The 24,326-nt window shown below is 49.4% G+C and overlaps 2 protein-coding genes across 3 annotated transcripts in view; one reads left to right on the top strand and one right to left on the bottom strand.

The window, feature by feature from the left end:
• C1H1orf131 (chromosome 1 C1orf131 homolog) overlaps positions 1 to 5,576 on the top strand; it is an 846,319-nt gene extending 840,743 nt beyond the window's left edge. Inside the window, exons 4-8 of the mRNA XM_050770240.1 lie at positions 144 to 200; positions 2,251 to 2,346; positions 2,494 to 2,580; positions 3,804 to 3,856; positions 4,921 to 5,576. Of these exons, the coding sequence (XP_050626197.1) occupies positions 144 to 200; positions 2,251 to 2,346; positions 2,494 to 2,580; positions 3,804 to 3,856; positions 4,921 to 5,059 (432 nt within the window). The 3' untranslated portion in view covers positions 5,060 to 5,576. The remainder of the gene's footprint in view (positions 1 to 143; positions 201 to 2,250; positions 2,347 to 2,493; positions 2,581 to 3,803; positions 3,857 to 4,920) is intronic.
• A 5,636-nt stretch (positions 5,577 to 11,212) lies between these two features.
• TRIM67 (tripartite motif containing 67) overlaps positions 11,213 to 24,326 on the bottom strand; it is a 61,477-nt gene continuing 48,363 nt past the window's right edge. For both annotated transcript variants that reach the window (XM_050784919.1, XM_050784928.1), the window contains exons 8-10: positions 22,813 to 23,116; positions 18,791 to 18,953; positions 11,213 to 17,392 (exon numbers count right to left, since the gene is read on the bottom strand). In XM_050784919.1, the coding sequence (XP_050640876.1) occupies positions 17,327 to 17,392; positions 18,791 to 18,953; positions 22,813 to 23,116 (533 nt within the window). In that variant the 3' untranslated portion in view covers positions 11,213 to 17,326. The remainder of the gene's footprint in view (positions 17,393 to 18,790; positions 18,954 to 22,812; positions 23,117 to 24,326) is intronic.

Here is a 24,326-nt window from a genome sequence, read left to right as displayed (position 1 = left end):
TATTTTCTGGTTTTTTGATAGTAGCCAGTCTAGTGGGTGTGAGAGGGTTACTTTCAGGTTCCTTAAAACATTACTCTTTTGGTGATAGATACTATAATGATATAGTAACAGACAATCTAAATAAGAATTTTTTCTCTCAGCAGACTGAATCTGGTGTTTTGGAGAGAGATGTGGATATACAAGAATTTAATCTAGAAAAGGTATGTACTTTGAGATTGTTAAATTATTTATAATTAACTTTATTTATGATATTTGTTTATAAATGTATGTTTGTATTAAATTTATTGTAAGTTTATAACATGACATGTAAACTGTGTAGTATAAATGTTAGATATTATAAAAACTAACAGTTTTTTGTTTTTGAGATAGAGTTTCACTCTTGTTGCTCAGGCTTGAGTGCAATGGCGCCATCTTGGCTCACTGCAACCTGCACCTCCTGGGTTCAAGTGATTCTTCTGCCTTAGCCTCCTGAGCAGTTGGGATTACAGGTGCCTGCCACCACACCCAGCTAATTTTTTGCATTTTTAGTAGAGATGGGATTTCCCCATGTAGGTCGACCTCACGTGATCCCCCTGCCTCGGCCTTCCAAAGTGCTGGGATTACAGGCATGAGCCACTGCGCCTGGCCAAAATTAACAGTTTTATAATATCTAAAAATGAATATTTTACATGTCTAAAAGTTGGGAAAATGGTTAAGCAAATCATACTGCATTCACTTTTTTGTTTTGAGACAGTCTCCCTCTGTCACCCAGGCTGTAGTGCAGTGGTAGGATCTTGGCTCACTGCAGCCTCTGGCTCCTGGGTTCAAGTGATCCTCCCACTTCAGCCTCCCGAGTAGGTGGGATTACAGGCATGTGCCACCACACCCAGCTAATTTTTGTATTTTTAATAGAGGTGGGGTTTCACCATGTTGGCCAAGCTGGTCTTGAACTCCTGACCTCAAGTGATCTACCTGGCTCGTCCTCCCAAAGTGCTGGGATGACAGGCGTGAGCCACCACGCCCGGTCTGCACTCACTTGATTGAGTATTATATATACTCATTTAATACATGATGGTTTTGTGACTACAATGCCACTGATGCAATGGTAAGTATGGGGATATGTATATTCAGTGGTTGTAATGTTTTAAAAAGCACGTAAGAAAAAAGATGGGAAGAAGTAATCTAACAACTAAGAGTGGGTATTGCTGACGTTTTCTCTTCCTTCTAAAACTATGGATCTATGTTTGAAGCTGCTGCAATAAATGGTTTCTAAGTGTGAGTGTGTGTGTTTGGAGAGGTGTTTTTCAGTTGAAATTATTGCCTTTATGGACAATGGCTTGTTTTAGAGAGCATCTTAAAGCCCTTAACTACAGAGGTCTGCGTTGAATCCTGGCTCTGTTATTACTTTGTGCAGAGATAAATCTTTGTATCAGCTGTTCAAATTAAACATGGGAGAGGGCTGGGCACAGTGGCTCACGCCTGTAATCCTAGCACTTTGGGAGGCCGAGGCGGGCAGATCACGAGGTCAGGAGATTGAGATAATCCTGGCTAACATGGTGAAACCCCGTCTCTACTAAAATATACAAAAAATTAGCCGGGCGTCGTGGCGGATGCCTGTAGTCCCAGCTACTCAGGAGGCTGAGGCAGGAGAATGGCATGAACCCGGGAGGTGGAGCTTGCAGTGAGCCGAGATCATGCCACTGCACTCCAGCCTGGGCTACAGAGCGAGACTTCATCTCAAAAAAAAAAAAAAAAAAAAAAAAACCATGGGAGAGGGCCAGGCACGGTGGCTCACACCTGTAATCCCAGCACTTTGGGAGGCTGAGGTGGGAGGATCACTTGAGCCTAGAAGTTCAAGGCCAGTCTGGGCAACATGGTGAGACCTGTTCTCTACAAAACTTTTTAAGAATTAGCTGGGTGTGGTGGTGTGTGCCTATAGTCCTAGCTACTAGGGAAATCATGCCCAGGAGGTCAAGGCTGCAGTGAGACATGATCACGCCTCTTTTTAACTGTACTCCATCCTGGGGCGGTGGGGGGAAACAGAGCAAGACCCTGTCTCCAAGGAAAAATATGGGAGAAAGATGTTGTGGGAGATGGTATGTGGTAGGAGAGCCTCCATAGAGCTCCTTTGACCACACAACAGTGGAGTTATTATTCCTATGCGCTGTTATTACAGAGCAGTGGATCTGAAATGCATTACTTCTGGCAATATGTTTTTTTCTTGGGAGTTGTTGGAACGCACTTGCGTCTGAGTGTGCTTTGTGTCCGCAGGCTCGTTTGGAAGTGCACCGCTTTGGGATCACTGGTTATGGAAAAGGAAAGGAGAGAATCCTGGAACAGGAACGTGCCATTATGTTGGGCGCTAAGGTGAGGGGCTGCTGCTACCTTTCATCACCAGACAACATGCCAAAAAAGCAAGAGCAAGGAAAGCCAAGAGCAAGTCAGGGCAAGGGACACTGGCACATTTTTGCAGAATAAAATATGATGGTTTGTTACCTTGTTCTTTCATTACAGCCTCCTAAGAAGAGTTATGTGAATTACAAGGTTTTACAGGAGCAAATTAAAGAAAAAAAGGCAGCAAAGGAAGAAGAAAAGAGACTGGTAGGTGTGATGGTCTGTCCTTTATTCAGCTAGAATGGGAAGATGGATGCTCTTTGACACAGTGGAATGCCGGAAGCCGCTGCTTGGAGAGCAACGAAGGCATCAGAGTTAAAGGATCCCATGCTCTCCACTTCTTCAAGTTAGCTCTGTTTAGTAATACCAGCCAAGTAATCTGGCATACTTACATGCAAGGTTTGCTTTGAAATAGCAAACTCCTTGTCTTAGTCCGTTTGTGTTGCTGTAAAGGAATGCCTGATGCTGGGTAATTTATAAAGAAAAGAGGCTGATTTGGAGCATAGTTCTGCAGACTGCACAGGAAGCATAGCACTGGCATCTGCTTGGCTTCCGGTGAGAGTCTGAAGCTGCTTCCACTCATGAGGGAAGGCAGAGGGAAGCCCATGTGTACAGAGATCACATGGCAAGAGCGAGACGTGAAAGAGCGAAGCAGCAGCGTGGAGAGGTGCTGGGCTTTTTAACAAACAGCTCTCATGGGAAATGGGAAGTAACAGAGGGAGAACTCACTCATTACCATGAGGACAGCACCAAGCCATTCATGAAGGATCCGTTGCCATGACCCAAACACCTCCCACCAGGTCCCGTCTCTAATTTTGGGATCAAATTTCAACCTGAGGTTTGGAGGGTCAAATATCCAAACTATAGCAATCCTGTTCCAATAATGCAGGCTACTTTGATCTTTCTTCTATCCTTAGTTTTTTTTTGTTGTTTTCTGTTTTTTTTTTTTTTTTTTTTTGCATTTTACATTGTATAACCTTGTATACAACACAAGGGCCTATGAAGAACCACAAGGGGAATAGATGTTACACTTTCTACCTTTCACCTAAAATGGAAGATTTGAGCTTTCAGTGTAAGACTATTAGTCTTACCTGGAATAGCCATTCACATTCTTTTTTCTTTTTCTTTCTAACTGAGACAGGATCTTGCTGTGTTACCCAGGCTGGTCTTGAACTCCTGGGATCAAGTGATCCTCCTACCTTGGCTTCCTGGAGTGCTAGGACTATAGACATGAGCCACCACGCCAGGCCCAGCCTTTCACATTCTTGAAAGGGTTTTAGGGTAAAACTTTGAGACTGTTATGTTTAATATGCCCACTTGAAAGAAATATTAAAAATAGTATCTCAGTGACTTGGTCACAAACCTCTTGCCTTTGTTTGAATCCCATTATACATTACTGATATGTATATGATCTTAAATTCTGAAATCAGGCCCAAGAAACAGATATTTTCAAGAAAAAGAAGAGGAAAGGACAGGAGGACAGGTGAGTGATTTTATCAGGCCCTGGGGTTGAACAATCTGGGTGAACCTACTGATTAGTTCTGCAAAGGATGCCTTGAATGTGTGTGGTGTTGCTAGCCCATTAGAGTGCTTCACTGTCTCTCATTTATCCTCATCAAAGTAGGATTTAGTAAATTGTGCAAGATGAAACAGCTGCCTGAGAACTGAATTAGGAAGTTTCTCCAATCTCCCACTTTTCACCGACACTCCAAGTGACTAGTGGAAAAGCTGCAGTTTACATTTCCAAGAAAAGATTTCTGTTCTAAGAGTGCTGCTACAGCAGCATAGTCTGGGTCTGTATTGCCTGCTCTTTGACATACCACGTAAGATAGAGCACCGTAATTATGAATAAGGGATGTTGACTTCGTTGCTTTATACTTGTTTCTTAGCTTTTGTTCAAGTGCCTTTTTCTCTCTCTTTGAGTTACTGTTTCAGAACGGACTCTTTTAGTCTTAGCCTGTTTTCTTGAGCTCCTACTGCACTTGTATGTGCTGTAAAATGGTCATTTGTTCTGGCCACCGATCTCTGTCTGTTGAATGCCTCTTTGTGCCAGGCATGTGGGTGCTTTAGGTGTTGGTGTACAGCTGTAATCACACTAAAGATATCCCTGCCCTTGAGGAGCTTCACTGTAGGAAGGGAAACACCCCAAAACATACAAATGGATAAGTAAGATGATATCAGGTACTGGCAAGTATTGTAGAGAAGTTGAAAGAGCGCATTGTGAAAGAAAACCACAGGGAGGGGGTGAGCTGGGAAATTAGTCTGAGGAGGTGACATGGGAGCTGAGAACTGAGCAAAGAAGAGGGGCAGCCTGGAAAGGTCTGGTAGCAGAACATTCCTCTCCGAAGAAACCAGTGCGAGGGCCCGGAGGCAGGAAGGCAGTGGCATGTTTCAGGGACCACAGGAAGGCGTAGTGGGGTAGGGGGTGTGCATGGCAGGCAACCAGGAATTTGCAGGCCAGACTGCAGTGGCCTGGTTGGTGGTACTGCGATGCTTGTTGGTAAGTTTAAGACTATTTATAGTACCTTTCTCTTACTTTAAATGTAGGAAATCCAAAAAGAAGAAGTCCGCTCCCAGTATTTTGTCAAATGGACGGATTGGACAGGTTGGAAAATTCAAAAATGGAACACTGATTCTGAGCCCAGTTGATATCAAGAAAATAAATTCTTCCAGAGTGGCCAAATGAAGTACTTTATCAGATAAAACGAGGATGGGAACAACTGAGTCAACTGCAGTGGCCCTGGACCCTGTGCGACTCGAGAGAGATCGTTCTTACCACACATTTCACAGACTGCTTTTTCATTTTAGGAAAAAAGTCAGACAGAAGTAACATCTCTAGCTGCCGAAGTGTCTGTTTCATGGTGCTGAACGCGTTAGGCCCAGTGCAGCATGAATATGAAGTGAACTCACTGAAAACTGTTTTTTAATGTTCTCCAGCAGACTTCACTCCTGTTTCATGTTCACTGGTATTTGGTGCATTTGCCTGGAATACAATTTTTTATAACTTTACTGTTTTGTAAATGCTAGTAGTTTACATTAAATTGCCTTATAATATTTTTAATGATTTAATGTTACGATATCGTGAAAGAACCAAGAATCTGATAATTTATCAGTTTTGTGGAAAAGCAGTTTTAATTTTTAGCCTACCATGTGTATAAAATCTACTTGGGAAGAAGTTACATAAGTAAAATACGTTTGTAGTATATGTGCCTGTGACTGTTAAATAATGGATGGTTTTAACACACAGTTTTGTGCCCACGTTCAAGTGAATGTTATTTCTATCAGAGTCTTCATCACCTTTGCAGCCATATATATGTTTTTAATGATATTGCCCTTGCTTAAATCTTGTAGCACATTAAAAAAAAGTCTTCGATGATGGTGACAATTTGGGCTTTTAAAATTTTGTTTCTTCAATTTTTTTTTTTTTTTTTTTTTTTTTTTGAGACAGAGTCTCGCTCTGTTGCCCAGCCTGGAGTGCAGTGGTGCGGTCTTGGCTCACTGCAAGCTCCGCCTCCTGGGTTCAAGCAATTCTCCTGCCTCAGCCTCCTGAGTAGCTGGGACAACAGGCACATGCTGCCACGCCCGGCTAATTTTTTGTATTTTAGTAGAGACGGGGTTTCACCATGTTGCCCAGGCTGGTCTTGAACTCCTGAGCTCAGGCGATCTGCCTGCCTCAGCCTCCCAAAGTGCTGGGATTACAGACATGAGCCACCATGCTTGGCCTGTGTTTTCAATTTTTTAGAGACAAGGCCTTGATCTGTCACCAAGGCTGCAGTGCCCCAGCATGATCATAACTCACTGTGGCCTTGAACTCTTGGGCTCTTGCCTCAGCCTCCTGAGTAGTTGGTACTAAAGGCATGTGTCACCACACCCAGCTCATTTAAAAGATGTTTTGTAGGCCGGGCCTGGTGGCTCATGCCTGTAATCCCAGCACTTTGGGAGGCCGAGGCTGGCAGATCATGAGGTCAGGAGATCGAGACCATCCTGGCTAACATGGTGAAACCCCGTCTCTACTAAAAAATACAAAAAAATTAGCCGGGCATGGTGGCGGGTGCCTATAGTCCCAGCTACTTGGGAGGCTGAGGCAGGAGAATGGCGTGAACCTGGGAGGCGGAGCTTGCAGTGAGCCGAGATCACGCCACTGCACTCCAGCCTGAGCAACAGCGAGACTCCGTCTCAAAAAAAAAAAAAAAAAAGTTTTGTAGGGACTGCATCTTGCCATATTGCTTAGGCTGGTCTTAAACTCCTGGGCTCAAGCTGTCCTCCTGCCTCGGCCTCCCAAAGTGCTGGGATTATAGGTGTGAGCCACTGTGCCTGGCTGGCCTTTTTTTTTTTTTTTCTTTAATTGCCAAAAAATTCTGATCCTAGCCTAGTGAATGATAATGTTTTGGTCCAAAAATCAGGTATAAATGGCTCACTTTGTTATGTGACTTTATGTTGTCTCTGAAGACACTGACAAATGAGGAACTTGCAAAATGTTTGGAACAATGCCAGCAAAACTTGAATGAGTGGTTTGTTTTCCAGGTTTATTTTGAAAGGCATTATTCATTAGGATATATATTTTGGCTGTAAGTAATTTTTAAAAGGTGTAGAAGATCTCAAACATGACAGAAAACACTAGGAAAAATCTCAGGAGCTGGCAATGACCCATGAGAATGGCTCCCAGATTAGTTTAACTCCTCATCTTCAGCGTTGGAGACGAAGGGAGACCTAATTCTCATGAGCCATCGTGGCTCAGACAACTGAGCACTTGGCCTGACTGTGGACCACAGTCCCAGAGTAGTCCATTTTGGAATAGCATACAAATTCCAGGTGTAAATTACTAAGCTTGTTTTTATTTTTACTCAAAACATTTTTTTTTTTTTTTTTTTTTTTTTTGAGATAAGATGGTCTTAATATGTTGCCCAGGCTGGACTTGAATTCCTGGGCTCAAGCGATCCTCCTGCCTCAGCCTCCCGAGTAGCTAGGACTACAGGCACAAGCCACCATGTCTGGCTACTTTTTAATTTACCTGTAAATATTTAAGGAACAGGTTTTTGACCACTGGGTGCTCTGGAAACACTTAGAGGTTTAGGGGCTAACAGCATAAACCATACCTGTATTTTAAGGACTGAAGATCAAGTTTCAGGCCATGCTCTTATTTCCATTTGGTAAGGCTTCCCCTAGCAAGGTTAGCAGCAGAGAAAAGTGACAATGAAAAGGGCATCCAAAGGAAGACAGGGCCATGACCAAGATTTTGCAGTAGCCAGCCAGGGAAGGGATCAGGGTCTCAGCGTCCAGGGCAAACATGCACTCTCTGCCTCCTTTATGCTATCATTTTCCCCTGGGTGGGGTTGCTTCCCAGCCATACATGCATCTGCATGGCTCAGTTCAGCGTGCTCTGTGGGGCACATTACATTAGCACGGTGGCTGGCCAGGATTGCGTGAGGTGAAGGGGCTGGACGGGGATGCCTCCAGAACCTCAGTCTTAGGATGAGCTGAATTTGCCAGGACTTGGCTACAGAGCCCGATTCCTCTGCTGACAAAGTAGAAAAGCATCATTACAGTAACCGTGGAAACTCTTACCTTAATCATTTATTGCCTCGTTTGGACCGATGGTGAAAGGAAGCATTAGACTGTTATCAGCCTAAGGGGAAAAAAAGCAAAGTTCCACTCCATATCACCACCTCTTACACCCTCCCAGCACTGCCCACCCACTTCGCCCACCAGCTGGTGGCCTGGCTGCTCCCAACATTGCAATTGTGCTGTTATCATTTGCTGGATTTTCTCAGCTAGGATGACTGCTCCCCTTCTCTCCGATGGATGACCTCAGGGTCCACCCAACTTTGTACAACAGCAGGTCTGACAGGACCAGGCCCATGATGGAACTTCCGGCCACAGGGTCACTTGGCATCAGGTGTGAACATTCTATGTTCCAAACCTATCTATCCTTCAAGCTCAGGCTCCAGTCCTCAGGATGACTCAGGCATCCTGAGATGAATAGAAATACCTATTCCTGTCAAAGGTTTTCTTTTCCTGCCCACAGGGCCCGACTAGCTCCAGTAGCCTAAGGGCATACACAGTGTTTGCTTGTCACCTGGCAGCAGGTTCCACAGGACAACACTGCTTCCAACCAAGAGACCTATTTGGCAGCTAAGGAGGTGCAAGACAGGTGCGTGTTCCAGGGCCCATGATCCTAAACTGCTGGTCTGGTGGAATGACGGGGAGGCCGGGTGCAGGTGCAGCTGAGGTGCCATCTCAGAGGCACCTGTGAGGAGGAGGTGGCATCTGCCAGAATGCAATTTATGCCTTAAATCACCCTAAGCACAGCCGTTACACTTAGAAGGTGCTGTGTCCCCATGAAATGACTGACTCCCAAGGACCCACTTGGGGAACTTGGGATTCCTGTTCCCACAATTCTTGGTTCTGTGGACTTAGAGACGCTCTTTCCCAAAGAGGGGAGCAGGGCACACGGCATTCCACTGAATCATTAGCTGTGGTTGTTGTCTGGGCAAGAAGAGCCAGCACCTTGCAGGGCTGACTGACCAGGACTCTCCAGAGGAAGCAAGGCTGCTGTCGCACAGAGAGGCCAGGAGGAGCCTGTCTGCATCCTTGTCATCCAGTCAGGCATCTCTGCACACTGACCTTATCCGATTTTGATAGTAACTAGACAAGCGCAGCAATCCTGAAGTGAGAGGGGCCCCATGACCTAAGGCTTAGACCCCCCCAGGGATGAGTGTCTGGATCACACCAGCAGATAAGCTACCAAGGTCAGCAGAGACACTCACCAAGGGTGAATCTGGAATCTCTTGGACAGGAGGCAGATAGTGCAGTTGCAGCTCTGAGGCCAGTGACAGTGACAGGGAATGTAGTTGGTTCCACTGACTTTCCTTTTTTTTTTTTTTTTCAGAGATAGAGTCTTGCTGTGTCACCCAGGCTGGAATACAGTGGTGTGATGGCAGTTCACGGCAGCCTCGACATCCTGGGCTCAAGCAATCCTCCCACCTCAACCTCCTGAGTAGCTGGGACTACAGGCATGAACCACCACCATGCCTGGCTAATTTTTTAATTTTTTAGTTGAGACAGGGCCTTGCTGTATTACCCAGGCCAATCTCAAACTCCTGGCCTCCAGCAGTCCTCCCGCCTTGGCCTCCCAAAATGCCGAGATTACAAGTGTGAGTCACCGTGCCCATGTGTGAGCCACCACGCTCAGCTCCCTCTATAAGCATGGGTCGGTGGAATTCTGGAAGGGCTTCTCCCCACACTGTCTGAAACACAGACCTGGCACTGTGTTGGGTTGTGGTGGGCACTGTAATGTCCCACTAGATTCCCTTTCATGGGTGAAGGACTTATTCCCTCAGCTGCTGAGAGTGGTTAGGGAAAACAGGCCTCAGCTGCCCGCCCTCTGCAGGGACTGCCTCATCCTCTTGCCAGGGGAACCCACAATCGATGAATGATCCATGGGAGGGTGTTAAAGTCCAGTCCTCTCATCCCAAGTCAGGACAACTCCAGAGTGGAGTTAGCTGAGGCCTTTGTGGGTTTCGTGTAGCTCCATATCTCCCTCCATCCAATCCTGCTTCCTTCCCTGGGCCTCCATGAGGGTTGATCCCAAGAGCTTGCCCTGAGAAACATTGGCTCTCTAATCTCTGCATCTGCCTCCTACTCAGCTGAGCCCATTCGGTTTTCCCACAGGTAACTGGTCTTAGGGGCTGTCAGGGGCCATGTGAGACGGCTGCTCTTGAGGATCATGAGGTGAGAAAGCAGCAAAGGACAGAGTTCAGGTCAGGCATGTCTGGCCTCGGCGTGTGTAGCTGAAGGGGCAGGTGAGTCTCCCTGATGCTCACCGGTTTGCTGGGATGTTTTCCGCAGATCTCTGCGCGGAACCCGTGATCTATTTTGCACTCATGAATTGACCTTAACCGCGTGGTAACTGTTATGTATCTCCAGCCCTGTTCCCTCTTGAAAAAATGAATTTTATGACCTTCCCACTGTTTGTGGTGGGGCCTTCTGGTTTATTTTTATTTTTTTATTTTATTTTATTTTTTATTTTTTATATTTTTGGAGAGGGAGTTTCACTCTTGTTGCTGAGGCTGGAGTGCAATGGCACGATTTTGACTCACTGCAACCTCCGCCTCCCAGATTCAAGCAATTCTCCTGCCTCAGCCTCCCGAGTAGCTGGGATTACAAGGCGTGTGCCACCACCCCCAGCTAATTTTTGTATCGTTTTAGTAGAGATAGGGTTTCACCACGTTGGTCAGGCTGGTCTCAAACTCCTGACCTCAGGTGATCCACCCACCTCAGCCTCCCAAAGTGCTGAGATGACAGGCGTGAGCCACCCTGCGTGGCTATGTTTTATTTTTAACACAGGGTCTTGCTCTGTCACCCAGGCTGGAGTGCAGTGGCACAATCATGGCTCACTGCAGTCTTGACTTCCTGGGCTCCAGCGATCCTCCCACCTCAGCCTCCTGAGTAGCTGGGACTACAGGTGCACCACCACGCCCAGCTAATTTTTGTATTTTTGGTAGAGATGGGGTTTCACCATGTTGCCCAGGCTGGTCTCAAACTCCTGGCCTCAAGTGATTGCCCGCCTTGGCTTCCCAAAGTTCTGGGATTCCAGGCTTGAGCCACAGCACCCAGCCTAGTTTAGAGTCATATGTAATCACCCTGAGATTTCCTGGGCATGCGAAGCAGAACCACGTTGACCCTGCTACTTAGTAACCCCCAGCCCCACTGCGGGAAGAGACCGTGTGGCCTCTCCTCCTGTAGCCTCTGCCCTGTCTGGTGGGCAGTCAGGGCCAGTCTGGAAAAAGGCAGACCTGACTTCGGAGCAGGAATTACAGACCACACCTTGTCCCTCTGTTGTTGGCAGTGTCAAAAGAATTTATTTCAAATCTGCTTAAGACTGTGGTAAAACTCAGGTTTTCCAAAAGGTAATACAGAAAGTTCAACCAACCCCCAAAGACCAGAAAACACAGTGTTTGCAATTCAAAAAATACAAACGCTTGTGGATACCAATACAAAAATTAGAAAAAAGTTGCTTTCCTTACCACTCCCCCCTACCCCCCGTGTTTTCAGTGGAACATCCACAGCAACAGGACCAAGAGCTGCCACCAAATACCAACAACAAGTGACCGAAAGTGGGTGCGATGGGGGAGGGGGAGACAGGAGGAGAAATGGGGATAAAGAAAGGCAAGAATATGGGAGTTCTGTCGACAGTCAAAACAAGGACACGAAGTTTTTTGTTTCTTGTTAAATCCCTTTGCCAACGTTAAACAAACACCTCTCATGCTTAATACAACAGCTTAGTGTCAAGGCAGCAATCCTACATCATGCATTGAACGTTTGCTGCTTTGCCCTCTCCCTGCTTCCTCTGGGTGCCAAGAAAGCCTGGGGCTCTGGATGTCCGGTTTCCAGGGCTAGGAGGAGTTGGAGAGGCTTCCCGGGCTGGGTCTCACCCAGTAAGCACCTGACACGTTCCTGCTACCGCAGTTGCAAGCGGTCACCTTCCCGAACCTGAAGCCTGGGTTTGGCCTCTCCTCAGAGCCTTACCCAAGGGCCTGGCTGGTCTGCAGTGCCTGCATCACTGGCCCACAAGTCCCTAGGCCTTCCCCAGGACTGTGCTCTTTGAGAGAAGAGCGATGGCTCCGGATGAGACTTCCTTGGAGGTCTCAACTCCCAGCTCCTGACTCATGTCCACATCAATCATTGAAAAAGCCAGGGCCTCCCCCTACCTGCATAGCTCGTGCTGGTGAAGGCTCAGTGGTCATCAGTCATCTGAAAGTGATATGATGACCCACTAGCCCAACCAGCCTTCAAAACTTCGGCTCAGTTGCATCTCTTTCCACTATCCATGCTGGATTTCAAACCCACTCACACTGCAGAGACCCCTCGAAACAAAGGAGACAAGCTATGAGTTAAGAGACCCCTTAGATACCAGAACTTAGGTAACAAAGAAGGCAGAGGCCTGGGTTAGTGTCCTTCCTTGGTTTAAAGGGGCTTCTGCATGCAGAGGCCTTGAGGCCTAGCAGTGAGACTGCTGACAGGCAGCCTGTTCACAGCACGCACAGAGCGCTGTTCAAACAGGCCTTGCCGGGAACGGAAACATATGGGGTGTTACTTTCTGTGGTCATAGGAAATCTGTCTTAAAGGTCTATTTTTCGCGCTGGAGGCCAGGCAGCTCCTTGCCCTGGTCACAAGGAGGCTTGGATGGAAGACACTGGTCAGAGAACACTGGAATCCACCCCCCTGACAGGTGTGATTCACTGAATGGGACTCATTAGCTGAGATGCCAGAGGTGAAAGACTGCACTTTTTTTCTTTAAAAATGTTATTCTATAATCCTCACAATACATCAGAGGAGGTAGGTTAGTATGACTAGTCCCATTTCAGGCGGGGATACTGAGGCACAGAAAGGATAAGAGACTGGCCCCCATCCATACCATGAATCACTATTAACGCCAGGTTAAAAGAGGGAAGTAACAGGGCTGAACTTGGTGTCTGATCAATACATCCTACCCGAAACCTGCCCTCATATTTTTACAGCCCAGATACAGTTAAAGCTGCAGGATCCTTTGATCTTCCGGGAGGAACTGCCAAGAATGCGGTCAACAAACACAGCTACCGGCTCACTTGCAAAAGAAAAGTCCTGAAATTTTCCAGCATCAGCATCTTGAATATTTGCCAATAACATCTGTTAGATTTTTTAAAAAAACGAATTGAGGGCCACAAATCCATTAAGAAGTTCCTGTTGCTTCCAGTAAAACGTGGCCAAGGAAAACAAAGGTAACAAGTTTTGCTTTCTAGGAAAGGGGGAGCGGGCTGGGGGCATCTTCAGCGAGTAAAAATTCAAGACCCAACAGGTTGGCATCTGCTGGAGGTGGCTCACCCCATTTCCCCCTACCTGCCCCCTGAAGACCCTTGGAAAATCCTGGGCTTGGGTATCAAGATAAAGGCTGGAAGCTTTGTCACATACAGGCTTTCTCTGGAACAATGCAGCCGGAAAGCCACAGTCCCTCTGCAGATCCACGCATGACAAACCACTAGCATAACCTGGTGGTTCTCAACTTGTGGAGGCCCCCAGAGATATCTAGCAATGTCTACAGATACTTTTGGTTGTCACACCTAACTTGGGGGTTGCTACTGGCAGATGATGGGTACAGACCAGGGATGTTGCTAAACATCCTACAGTGTACAGAACTGACCGCAAAATGTCAGTAGAGGTTGAGAAACCCTGGCACCACCCCACAGGCTGTGCAACAGTGTTCTTCAGCATTCACATGTTGAGTCCCCCTAAGGACTGACCCTCCCTCACTACCGCACAGCCAGCAGGTGGCCATGGGACCAGTAACAGCCTCCTTGACACTGAACCACCTGCCCACTGGTGCTGAAATGTGCCTTCCCAGGGGGACCAAGCCTTTCGCTTGCAGTGAGAATTAAGGCTTAAATGCAAATATCCCTGGAAGAAATACACAAAGATCCTGCATTCTGATCCTTTCCTGAGAGTGCTGTGGTGGGGCAGAGGGCAGGGGCACCAAGAGGGAGAGAAAGGGCACAAAGAGGAGGGTGGGCCTGCCCCCAGCTCTCTTGGTGAGCTACACAGTGCCTGCCCAGGCTCAATCCGGAAAGCACCACCCTCCTCAAACTTGGTGGGCCATAGGGCACCTAGGGCACTGTTGCAACTACAAAGTACATATCAGGCTGAAGATGCAGCCTGGAACTATATACAGTTTTATAGTGCTTAGGTCAGTTACCTTGTGGGTCAGTATTACTGGTGTCCTCTTTCATTGGAATCATTGTTTTCCCAAGGAGAACAGAGAGGGGAAAAGCAGGCTTTGGGGAAATACCTTCCCCTGCTTTGAATTAGGAGCTGGGATGCTATGTATGCAGTGAGGTGCTAGTGGATATTTTCGGAAGAGATTAATTTTAAAAGGAAAAGGCATACACTTTGACCACACTTGCTCACTAGCAAAGAACAACTGCAGAACACATTACAGAGGCACTATTTACAATGCAATGGAACTCGACATTTTAAAACTACTTTGAATTCCTTTTTCACTGAAACTGCTTGATAGATTTACACCAAGTTACTCCCCAGCCAGCCCAACTAAAGCCTCATCTTGATATCATTTCTATGTACAAATATGCCACCATGATGTAACATGTTACGGAATTCGATGGTGGATGAGAATTCCATGACTTGTCATTTCTACTCTGAAACCCGGGACCTTCCCGGCCATGAGGAGTTGATAAGTTCCTTCTTCACTTTTCTGATCCCTCAAAAACACAAGTGTGTGGCACGGACCTGCCCTTCTCTTTGAAGTCAGAACATTGAAGGTGTTTTGTGCTGAAGACGGGAGAGGCGTCTGTGAAGGAGAGCTGGATGCCGTCCCAGGCATCGGCCGTATTGCTTCTGGGCTCCTGGAGGAGTCAGAAAAGGGAGGTTCTCAGCCCCCAAGCTCAGGGCAGCAGTCGGGAGGAGGGAGTCCTTGCTGCACCTCTCTGGACTTCAGGGAATTTTTTTCTGAAAGAGGCCACCAGATCTGTGGGCATTTCCCTCCTGCACTTTCCACTTCTCTCCTGACCTGGATGCTGCTCCTTCAAAGGAGTTAGGTTCAGGGTAGCTCCAGGCAGCTTGTGCTCCAGTGATGGGCGATTCCTCTGCAGAGCTGGGGTCCCCTGGTGACCCGGGCTGTGGTGACAGTGGAGGCTCCACAGCCTTCCCCGGGACTCCCCTGTGAGAAGCCGCTGTCACCAGGCAGCCCTGCGTAGCCCACTCTCATTCTGGGGGCAGGGTGTAGGTCTGTTTTTTTCAGAAGACAGCTAGACACTTCCCAAAGCTGATAGCTTCCTCAGGCCTAGGAAAGTGGTGACTGCTCTTCATCCTCAATCTTTAGGGATCTTCTCCATGCTCCAAGCCATGGCCACCCAGAGCTATGGCCAAGGATGAAGCTGCAGGGATATGGGAGACAGAGGCAGCGGTGTGGGCAAGCACACAGGGTCCTAGGTCTTGTATGTTACCTCCAAGGGCTCTGGACGGGGCTCTGGGATGGGAGGAGGAGAGCCAGAAACCGCTTGGTGAGATGACAAGGAAGAGGCAAGACCTAGACTTCCACGAAGCAGATGGCTCCCAGGCTCTGCAGCAGAGGCTGCAACACAGCACCAAGCAGCTCCTGCAGACGGGGCAGCTGGCCTTGCCGGCCACATCGCAGAGACAGCGGACCAGGCGGCCTTGCAGACCAAGAGCATGAGCTTTGAGGTAGGATTGTCGGGCCTGCTGAGTGGAGGCGGGGGACCTGCATGGCTCTGGCAGGCGGTTACTCAGAAAGCAGGTGTGGTATCTGAACAGGAAGGCAGAACCAAGGACGCACAGTCGGTGCCGGTGTACGGGGCGAGTTTTTATAAAAATCCAGTCCAGCAAATTGACAAGTCACTTCTCAGCCTCAGAAATAAAATGCTTGACAAAATATATTCTTTTTAAAAGGAGAGAGAAATATTACTACCAGGTAGAGCTGGAGGTGGCAGGTGACTAGGAAGATGAGAGGAGGGAGGAGAGGAAGGGTTCCCTGGGAACAAGAGCCCGGCGGGCTCAGAACCCCTGTCGTGAGCTGTCTCTGAGAGGTGTGGACGACTCAATGTGGATCTCAAGGGAGAAGCCTGGTGTTTCCGGAGTCCCGCCCTGGCAGGTCAGACTCGGCACACCCAGTCTCACAGTGGGAAGCTGGGAGACAAGGTACATGATATTGCTCTTCTATTTTCTGCCTTCCCCAGAGATCCCGCCCACTGCATCAGGGCAGAGCCGTCCCTGCCTGCCACAGGGGCCACTTGTGTCATGATGCTTTCATAACGACAATAGGGCGGACTGACTAGAAGAGGCTTTCCCAGGGTCTGCCATCTTAAATGCTCATGAGTCTTGAGAGTGGTTCTGCTCAGAAGAGCAATCTGGATGTGTTTTCAGTTAACTTCTTGGGTTGCCAGTTTCAGAAAGGAGCCACCACCAGGTGAAGACGTCTGACATAGTTGTTAAAATTCTTGTGTTTTCACGTGGATTTAAGAACTAAGAACTGAGTGAATTAATTTTAGGAGACTGTTGTGTGTGTGTGTGTGTGGGGGGGATGTGTGTGTGTATGTGAGAGACAGAGAGAGAGAAGGAGGGAGGGAAAGAGAGGGAAAGATGGAAGAAAGAGAGGCAGGGATGGAGGAAAGTAAGAGAGAAGGAGGAAAGGAAGAAAGAGATTGAAGGAGGGAGGGAAGGAGAGAGAAGAAAAGAGAGAAGGAGGGAGGGAGAAGAAATGAAGGAGGGAGGAAAAGAGAGAGAGAGAACACAATTGGCTAATAAAGGAAGCCATTTTAAAAGGTTCTCAACACTTCAGTGAGAGAGGCAAAAGTCTAGCAAGAATGATTAATATCCCTTTCTATCAATCCTGCATTGGGTCTGCAAGTGGCAGGCACTACTAAAGACTCTAGGACCAAGAAGCTAGAAGATAACTTTCTCAGCATGATGAGAATCTGCAGTCTTGGGACTCTGAGGAGGCAGGGTCCCCGCAGAGGGCCAACATCCGGGGTGTGGGATTACAGCGCAGCTCCTGACTGCCACTCTCAGGAGGCCAGTCTCAAAGTCTACCTTCCTCTCCCTCCAAAAAAAGACAAGCTTTGAAAACAGCTGGCAGGAAACAGACATGAAGCCCGAATGCTGACTCCCTTGAGAAAGGTCCTTCTTGGGGAGCGTTCGTAACGTCTGGGTGGAATAAGGGTGACACACGTACCCGCCTTTGCCACTGACAGTGGCAGCTGTGAGCATGGCCCATGGACCCATTCCCCGTGCCCCCAAGAAAATGTTTCTATGACATTCCACGCTGCCAGGTTGTACCCATGACTTGCATATCCTGCTTTTGTGGGTTATTTGAGCTTAGTGAGAATGGTGGGCATTTTGCCTGTGAATGTCAGTGTCACAGGCGCAGTGCCAAGCTGGAGCGGAGCTAATTGCCTGACAGCTTTGGCCGCCCCAGGTTAGTCGGCACTTCCAATCCTGTGTGCAGGGTGACCTGGAAAAGAAGACAGGGGAAGTGAGGGTGGGAGAGGCTGCTACAGGGGCCCTGAGTGCTCCAAAGGCACCGCAGACACCGGCAGGATCCCCTGCTGGCTCCAGGGCCATCCATGCAACAGCTTAGGGCTTCTGTAGACTGGTGAATATTATGTCACTCAATATCCCTAATTAAAGGCTATGTTGGTTTGCACCTCTTTCCTCATAATAAGAATCACCCAGCTGACTGGTTCCTCATTTTGCCAGAGCTGCCAGAGCCGGGCAAAGTAGATGCTGTCCCAGGAGCACGGCTCTCATGCACTGGCTCCCGTGGTTACATATTTGTGTCTACTTTCTAGCCACGACCTTCTTTCCTTTCCTACTAATCCCATTCTATTAACTGTGAGGAATAATAGCCAACCTTTTATTTTTTTGATTAAAGAAAGCTTATTTGTTCATTGGTAGAGATGGAGTCTTGCTAGTTCCCCAGACTAGTGTCAAACTTCTGGGCTCAAGCGATTCTCCTGCCATGGCCTCCCAAAGTACTGGGGTTACAGGCGTGAACCACCATGCCTGGCCAAGGCTATCTTTTATTTTATTTTATTTTTTTGAGACAGAGTCTTGCTCTGTCACTCAGGCTGGAGTGCAGTGGCGCAATCTCGGCTCACTGAAAGCTTCACCTCCCAGGTCACACCATTCTCCTGCCTCAGCCTCCTGAGTAGCTGGGACTACAGGCACCTGCCATCACACCCGGCTATTTTTTTTTTTTTTTTTTTTTTGTATTTTTGGTAGAGACAGGGTTTCACCATATTAGCCAGGATGGTCTCGATCTCCTGACCTCATAATCTGCCCGCCTCGGCCTCCCAAAGTACTGGGGTTACAGGCGTGAGCCACCATGCCCAGCCAAGCCTATCTTTTAGGTTGCCACAAATCCCTTTTGCAAATGAGTAGAAGATCAAATCGATCAATCAGTGATTGGTGTAGACTCCTCAATATTCAGGGCCACAGAACAGGACCCTGCCTCCCCACACTCCAACTCCCCATCCCAAGTGGAGGAGGACTCTACTAAGACGATGGATGGCACCTTTGTGTTTCTCCCTTCCTCTCACCCTCCTGGGTTCTCATTCTTGTCTCTCTGTTTCAGGCCTCCTGAGCTACCAGCACTCCCCAGGGACTGGGCTCAGCCATGAGGTCTGCGTCTCCAGAAGCTGCCACCTTAGGGCCCTTGGGTGTCCCAAGTGAACTAGTTAGAACGGAACGCCTCTAGGAAATGTCCAAGGCAGTCCACTGGATAAGCTCTGTCTGGGAAGGCTCTGTGGTCAGCTTCTTTATGGCCCACTCTGCCCATGGGCACTGCAGAGACTTGTGGACAAACAGTGGGGAGCAGCCAGACCAGGTCCGGCCTGGGGGAGGCGTGTACCTGCACATTGCGGTTGAGGCTGAGGGCTGGCATGAAGACCCCGTCCACGTGGCTGAAGGCTGTGGGGCCCTGCTGCTGCCCGTTGATGAAGAAAGTGAGGGTGTGCTTATTCAGGTCCAGCAGCACGCCCACGGTGGCCCCCTTGCACACGCCGCCTTCCGTCCTGGGAAGAGAGTCCCCAGGAAGACCATCACCACACCCAGCCTGGGATGTAGGAGATTAACTCAGGAGAATTATTTATTTATTTGGAGACACGGTCTCACTCTGTCACCCAGGCTGGAGTGCAGTGACGCCATCTCGGCGCACAACAGCCTCACCCTCCCAGGCTCAAGAGATCCTCCCACCTCAGCCTCCCGAGTAGCTCAGACTACAGGTGCATGACATGAGACCCAGCTAATTTTGTTTGTGTTTTTTGTAGAGACAGGGGTCTCACTATGTTACCCAGGCTGGTCTTGAACTCCTAGGCTCAAGTGATCTTCCCACTTTGGGCTCCCAAAGTGCTGGGATTATAGGCATGAGCCACCATGCCCGGGCAGGAAAATGATTTATAGGATGCTGGGAACACCCTCACTTAAACATGGCCCCCAAGGTGGTGGTGGGGTGCTCTCCTGGCATATGAGCCTTCTCTCACAGTGGACACACCTTGTTAACAGGCCGTGATGAAGACTCCCCTAGAGGAACCAGGCTGTTCAGCCCCCTCTTCCTGAGAGCATCTGGGATCTGCATACTAGAAAAATCGGGTTCTGATGAGTAGGTCCCATTTGAAACTATGGAGCATGCAGAGTGGGTAAGAAAGGCACCTTTTCCTGCCAAAGAAAGTAACTGACTTGGTGCCCTTTTCTGTTTTAGGCAAGTGAGGATGCTGAGGTCGATGAAGATGTGGACATCCAGGCCTTCAGGAAATTTTGAAAGGCCCCTACCCTACATTGGCTTATCTTCCCAGAAACATCCTAGGGTCCCTCGAAAAGCAGTGTATGGCAGGGAGAAGGGTGCTGAAGTTAAAATCAAGTTCTCTGTTGGAGTCACCATCCCACAGGTGACCAATAGCGGAACCTTGAGAACATCCATTCTGCTCTTGATCAGCGTTGGCAATGTTGTACTTCGTAGGTGGTAAGAATTCACATCCACCTGGTGGAAGCGAATCTGTTAATAAAAGTAAGGAACATGCTCCCAAGAGGGGCTTGGCTGACCACGTCTTCTCCCATGGGCCGAATCCTGTAGACTCCCCTTCCCTTCCCTGAGGTGGTCTTCGTTTTTGAGTGGATGTCTCTCCCTGTGGCCCAGGCTGAAGTGCAGTGGTGCAATCATGGCTCACTGTTGCCTGAAACTCCTGGGCTCAACGGATCCTCCCACACGCCTCCCGAATAGCTGGGACTACAGGCACACACCATGCCCAGCTAATTTTAAAAATATTTTATAGAGACGAGGGCCTCACTATGTTGCCCAGGCTGGTCTTGGACTCCTGGGCTCAAGGGATCCTCCTGCCTCAGCCTCCTGAGTAGCTGAGACTACAGGCTTGAGCCACCGCGCCCGCTCAGGGCTGAGGTTTTAGCCTTAATCTTAGCAACGCCACTCTGCTAAGAAAACCTTGTCTGTCCTTCCAGATTGAGAATGAGTTGATCTACTGGACGCTGCTGGTTGGGCAGAGGGAAGGATTCATGACAGAAGTCCCAAGGAGGACTTGGTGAGCGGCCCGGCCCAGACAACTGTTTCCGGAGAGGGCAGGGCTTCTCCGAGGGTGCCCTGGCAGGTGGGAGAAGGGAACTAAAACCGCACTGTTGGTGCTATTTGGATACTGACCACCGGGTGGCGGTAGTGACCCACGGGAGGTGCAGAAATGAGTCCGACCTAAGCAAAGCCTCAGGCCCAGTTAGCTCTGGGGTCCAATTTCCTGGCTGCCTCGACTTCCTCCCAGATAGCGCTTACCCTACCCGATCCACATCCCAGGGTGGGAGGACATGCAGAAAGGGGCAGATTCTCTCTACCTTCTCATGGCCCCACTTCCCTTCTGTTTTTCTTACTGAGGTGGCACCAAGGGGCCGTCAAGGACAGCAAAGGCCCAAGAAGTGCTCGGCAGCCCTTGGGAGGAGTGTGGTGGCCAATGGCCGGGAGGGCTGGGGAGTCCGCACCACACAAACCGAGGCTGGGGTCCTGGGCTCAACCCTGTGTGTGTCAACTGGCCGCATGGCCTGAACCATTGTCCGACCTTCCTAAGCCCAGGCTTTTAATTAATTTATTTATTTTGTAGAGAGGAGGGTCTCACTATGTTGCCCACGCTGGTCTTGAACTCCAGGACTCAAGTGATCCTCCTGCCTCGGCCTCCCAAGTAGCTGGGACTACAGGTACACAGCACCATGCCTGGCTAATTTTTAAAATTACTATTATTTATAGAGACAGCGTCTCACTAAGTTGCCCAGGCTGGTCTCAAACTCCTGGGCTCAAGCAATCCTTCTGCCTCGGCCTCCTTAAGTGCTGGGATTACAGGTGTGAGCCACCATTCCAGTCTAAGCCCCACTTTTATAATCTGTAAAATGGCAACAATAATAGCACTTTTGCAAGGATTAAATGAGCTCAAGATACATTGAGTGCTTCCTACAGCACTGAACACAAGTAAGGGCTTGACAAATGCTTCTTGTTGTTACTCCTGCCAGCAAACAGGGTATCTGGGTGCCAGTTTGGCTTAAGCAAGCAGAGACGGAGCTGATGGGCCTGGACTTGGCCCCTCTGTGGGTAAGAGGGAGAATGGCCAGCTTGCAGGGTCTGGGCAGAGGCGCAGAGCTGCCCGCCTCTTCCCCAGGACTCAGGAGAGAAGGGGCCCTGCCTACCAGCAAAGAGGCAGGCAGACAGGGTCCTGAGGGCCCTCGGGCAAGTCCTTGGCCCAGATTAGACCTGGCTTCCCTGAGAAAGAAGAAGCTGGTCCTTGCTCTGCGGGAAGGTGCCCTAGGGGCTGTTATAGGAGCTGCAGGTGGGCCCAGAGCACTGAGAGCCTCCAGGTCAATTTTGCCTGGGACTGGGGCCAGCGAAGTCAATGTCAGCTTCTTGAAGTTCCCCACCCCTTCCTGCTGTGGAGATGGCCCTTAGCAGACCAGGAGCAAGGCTCCATAGCAAGGAGGTGGCGCCAGGTGTCCGCAACTTGCAATTCTCCATTTCTGGCCTTGGGGATTCTTCACCCCCACATCCATCCCCACATGCCGGCCAGTTGTGAGCACAAAATCCCTGGGAGAGGAGAAAGAGTACGGGGCTATGGTGCAGGTGTGTCGGGGGGGTGGGGGCACTGCCTTCTCTGTGTCTGAGTAGAGAGACCAAGGCACCCTGGAGAAGACCAGGCCTTGGGGGCAGTCCCGGAGGACCCATCCCCTTCTGCCCTCCTAACAGAGGCCCCAGTAGTGACACAGGCCAGGACCTGAGTCTCCTGTGTCCACACTGGCAACCCTACTCCCAGGGCCAGTCTCAGGGCAAAGCCACAGCTGTAGGCACCCTTGGCAGACTCGTTTTAGTAGTGAGCACCCCAGCCATGCCCTCTGCTACTGCCCTGTCGAGGGCCCGGCCCTGCTGAGGCTCAAGCCCACATGAGACCAGGGCAGTGGCCAGGATCACTGCAGGCAAGTTAGTGGCAATGACCTGGTCACAGCTGTGAGGACATCAACCCCAGGGGTGCCCATTAACGCCTTGCAGTGACTCAAGCTTGGGTTGACAGTTGCAAAGGAAAGTGAAGCTGGACCAGAAAGAAAACTACGAGCTCCATATTCCAGCAGAGGACCACCGTGTGGCCTGCTGGGTAACTTTGGAGACCCATCTGTGCGGGTGCTGTGCGAATCACCATAACATACCCTCATCTGGGCTGCAGGCCAGTTCTATGTGGGCAGAGTCAAAGCTTCCTAGAAAATGGAGATCAAAGTGGCTGAAAATACCTCCTCCCAATTCCTGCTGGCTTTGGGGACAGCAGAAGGGACACTGGTCTTCAGGACCCTCATTCCCAAACAACCTGTGTCCACGGGAGGCAGGATGGGGCCCAATCGCACCTGTTGGTGTGGGAGTTGCAGTGCATGAACCAGCTGCGGTTGTTGTCCACATACATGGCCCAGGCCTTGTCATCCTTGCCCAGCATCATGTCCTTGACCACGCTGGCCCTGGCCACCCCGAAGGCGGGGTCTGGGTGGTTGTCGTACCGGTCCACGTGCAGCTCCCAGTAGTGCACACCCTTGGAGAACGCAGCTGTGCCCAGCACCACCCGGTCATCATAGCTGCTGCAGGTGGCTGTCTGGTTGTCGTTGGATAAAATGATGTCCCGATGCCCAGAGTTGGGGTCAAATGTGAACCAGGCCACTAAAAAGGAAGGAGGCGAGAGGAGCAGGGTCAGGAGATGGAATTTGCCAGTAGTTTCTAACTGGCTCAGAGATACAAACACACTTGCTTCTGTTAGAAGGTCGGCACCCAGGAGTGAAGGTTCTTTCCTGTATGATTACCGCACACGTGCACACACACACACACACACACGCACACACTCACACACACACTCACACACATGCCCTGCTCTGTGTTCATCCAAGTTACTAGACCTACGAGCCTAGCCTTGCCAAGGATTTTCAGGCCTCAAAGCCTCAAATCTAGATGCATTTACCGGTCTTGGTTTCTAAAATCCTTCCAAACGCTCAGACACGTTGTAAGTACAGGAGGAAATAGGCGGGGTGCGGTGGCCCACACCTGTAATTCCAGCACTTTGGGAGGCCGAGGTGGGTGGAGCACTTCAGGTCAGGAGTTTGAGACCAGCCTGGCCAACACGGCAAAACCCCATCCCTACTAAAAATACAAAAATTCATGGCCGGGCATGGTGGCTCACACCTGTAATCCCAGCACTTTGGGAGGCCGAGGCGGGCAGATCACGAGGTCAGGAGATAGAGACCATCATGGCTAACATGGTGAAACCCCGCCTCTACTAAAAATACAAAAAAATCAGTCGGGCGTGGTGGTAGGCGCCTGTAGTCCCAGCTACTCAGGAGGCTGAGGCAGGAGAATGGTGTGAACCCGGGAGGTGGAGCTTGCAGTGAACCGAGATCGCACCACTGCCCTCCAGCCTGGGCGACAAAGTGAGGCTCCATCTCAAACAAACAAACAAACAAAATTCGCTGGGCATGGTGGTGGGCACCTGTAGTCCCAGCTACTCAGGAGGCTGAGGCAGGGCAATCACTTGAACAGGGTGGCAGAGGTTGCAGTTAGCCAAGATTGTGCCATTGCACTGTGACCTGGGCAACAGAGTGGGACTTCTTCTCAAAAAAAAAAAAAAAAAAAAAAAAGAGAAAAAGAAGTACAGGAGGAAATAGATATTGATGAGCCACCTCGTGGGTGGGAGATTTGAGACACAGAGAGGTGAAGTGATGGGCCAAAGTCACAAAGCTCAATTCTCCATTTTGCAGCCCATCAGCCACTGCCCCCTTTTGCTCCCCAACCCCCAAGTTTGTTGGAAGTGAGGCCCTTACTCTAAAGTCATGACCACAGTGCACAGGGCAAGGACCGCTCGTCTCTAGGCAGGAGAGTC

This window comes from Macaca thibetana, chromosome 1 (genome assembly GCF_024542745.1).
Source record: "Macaca thibetana thibetana isolate TM-01 chromosome 1, ASM2454274v1, whole genome shotgun sequence".
Lineage (NCBI taxonomy): Eukaryota > Metazoa > Chordata > Mammalia > Primates > Cercopithecidae > Macaca > Macaca thibetana.
The sequence above is the reverse complement of the archived record's forward strand: the minus strand, read 5'-3'. Positions and strand labels throughout refer to the sequence as shown.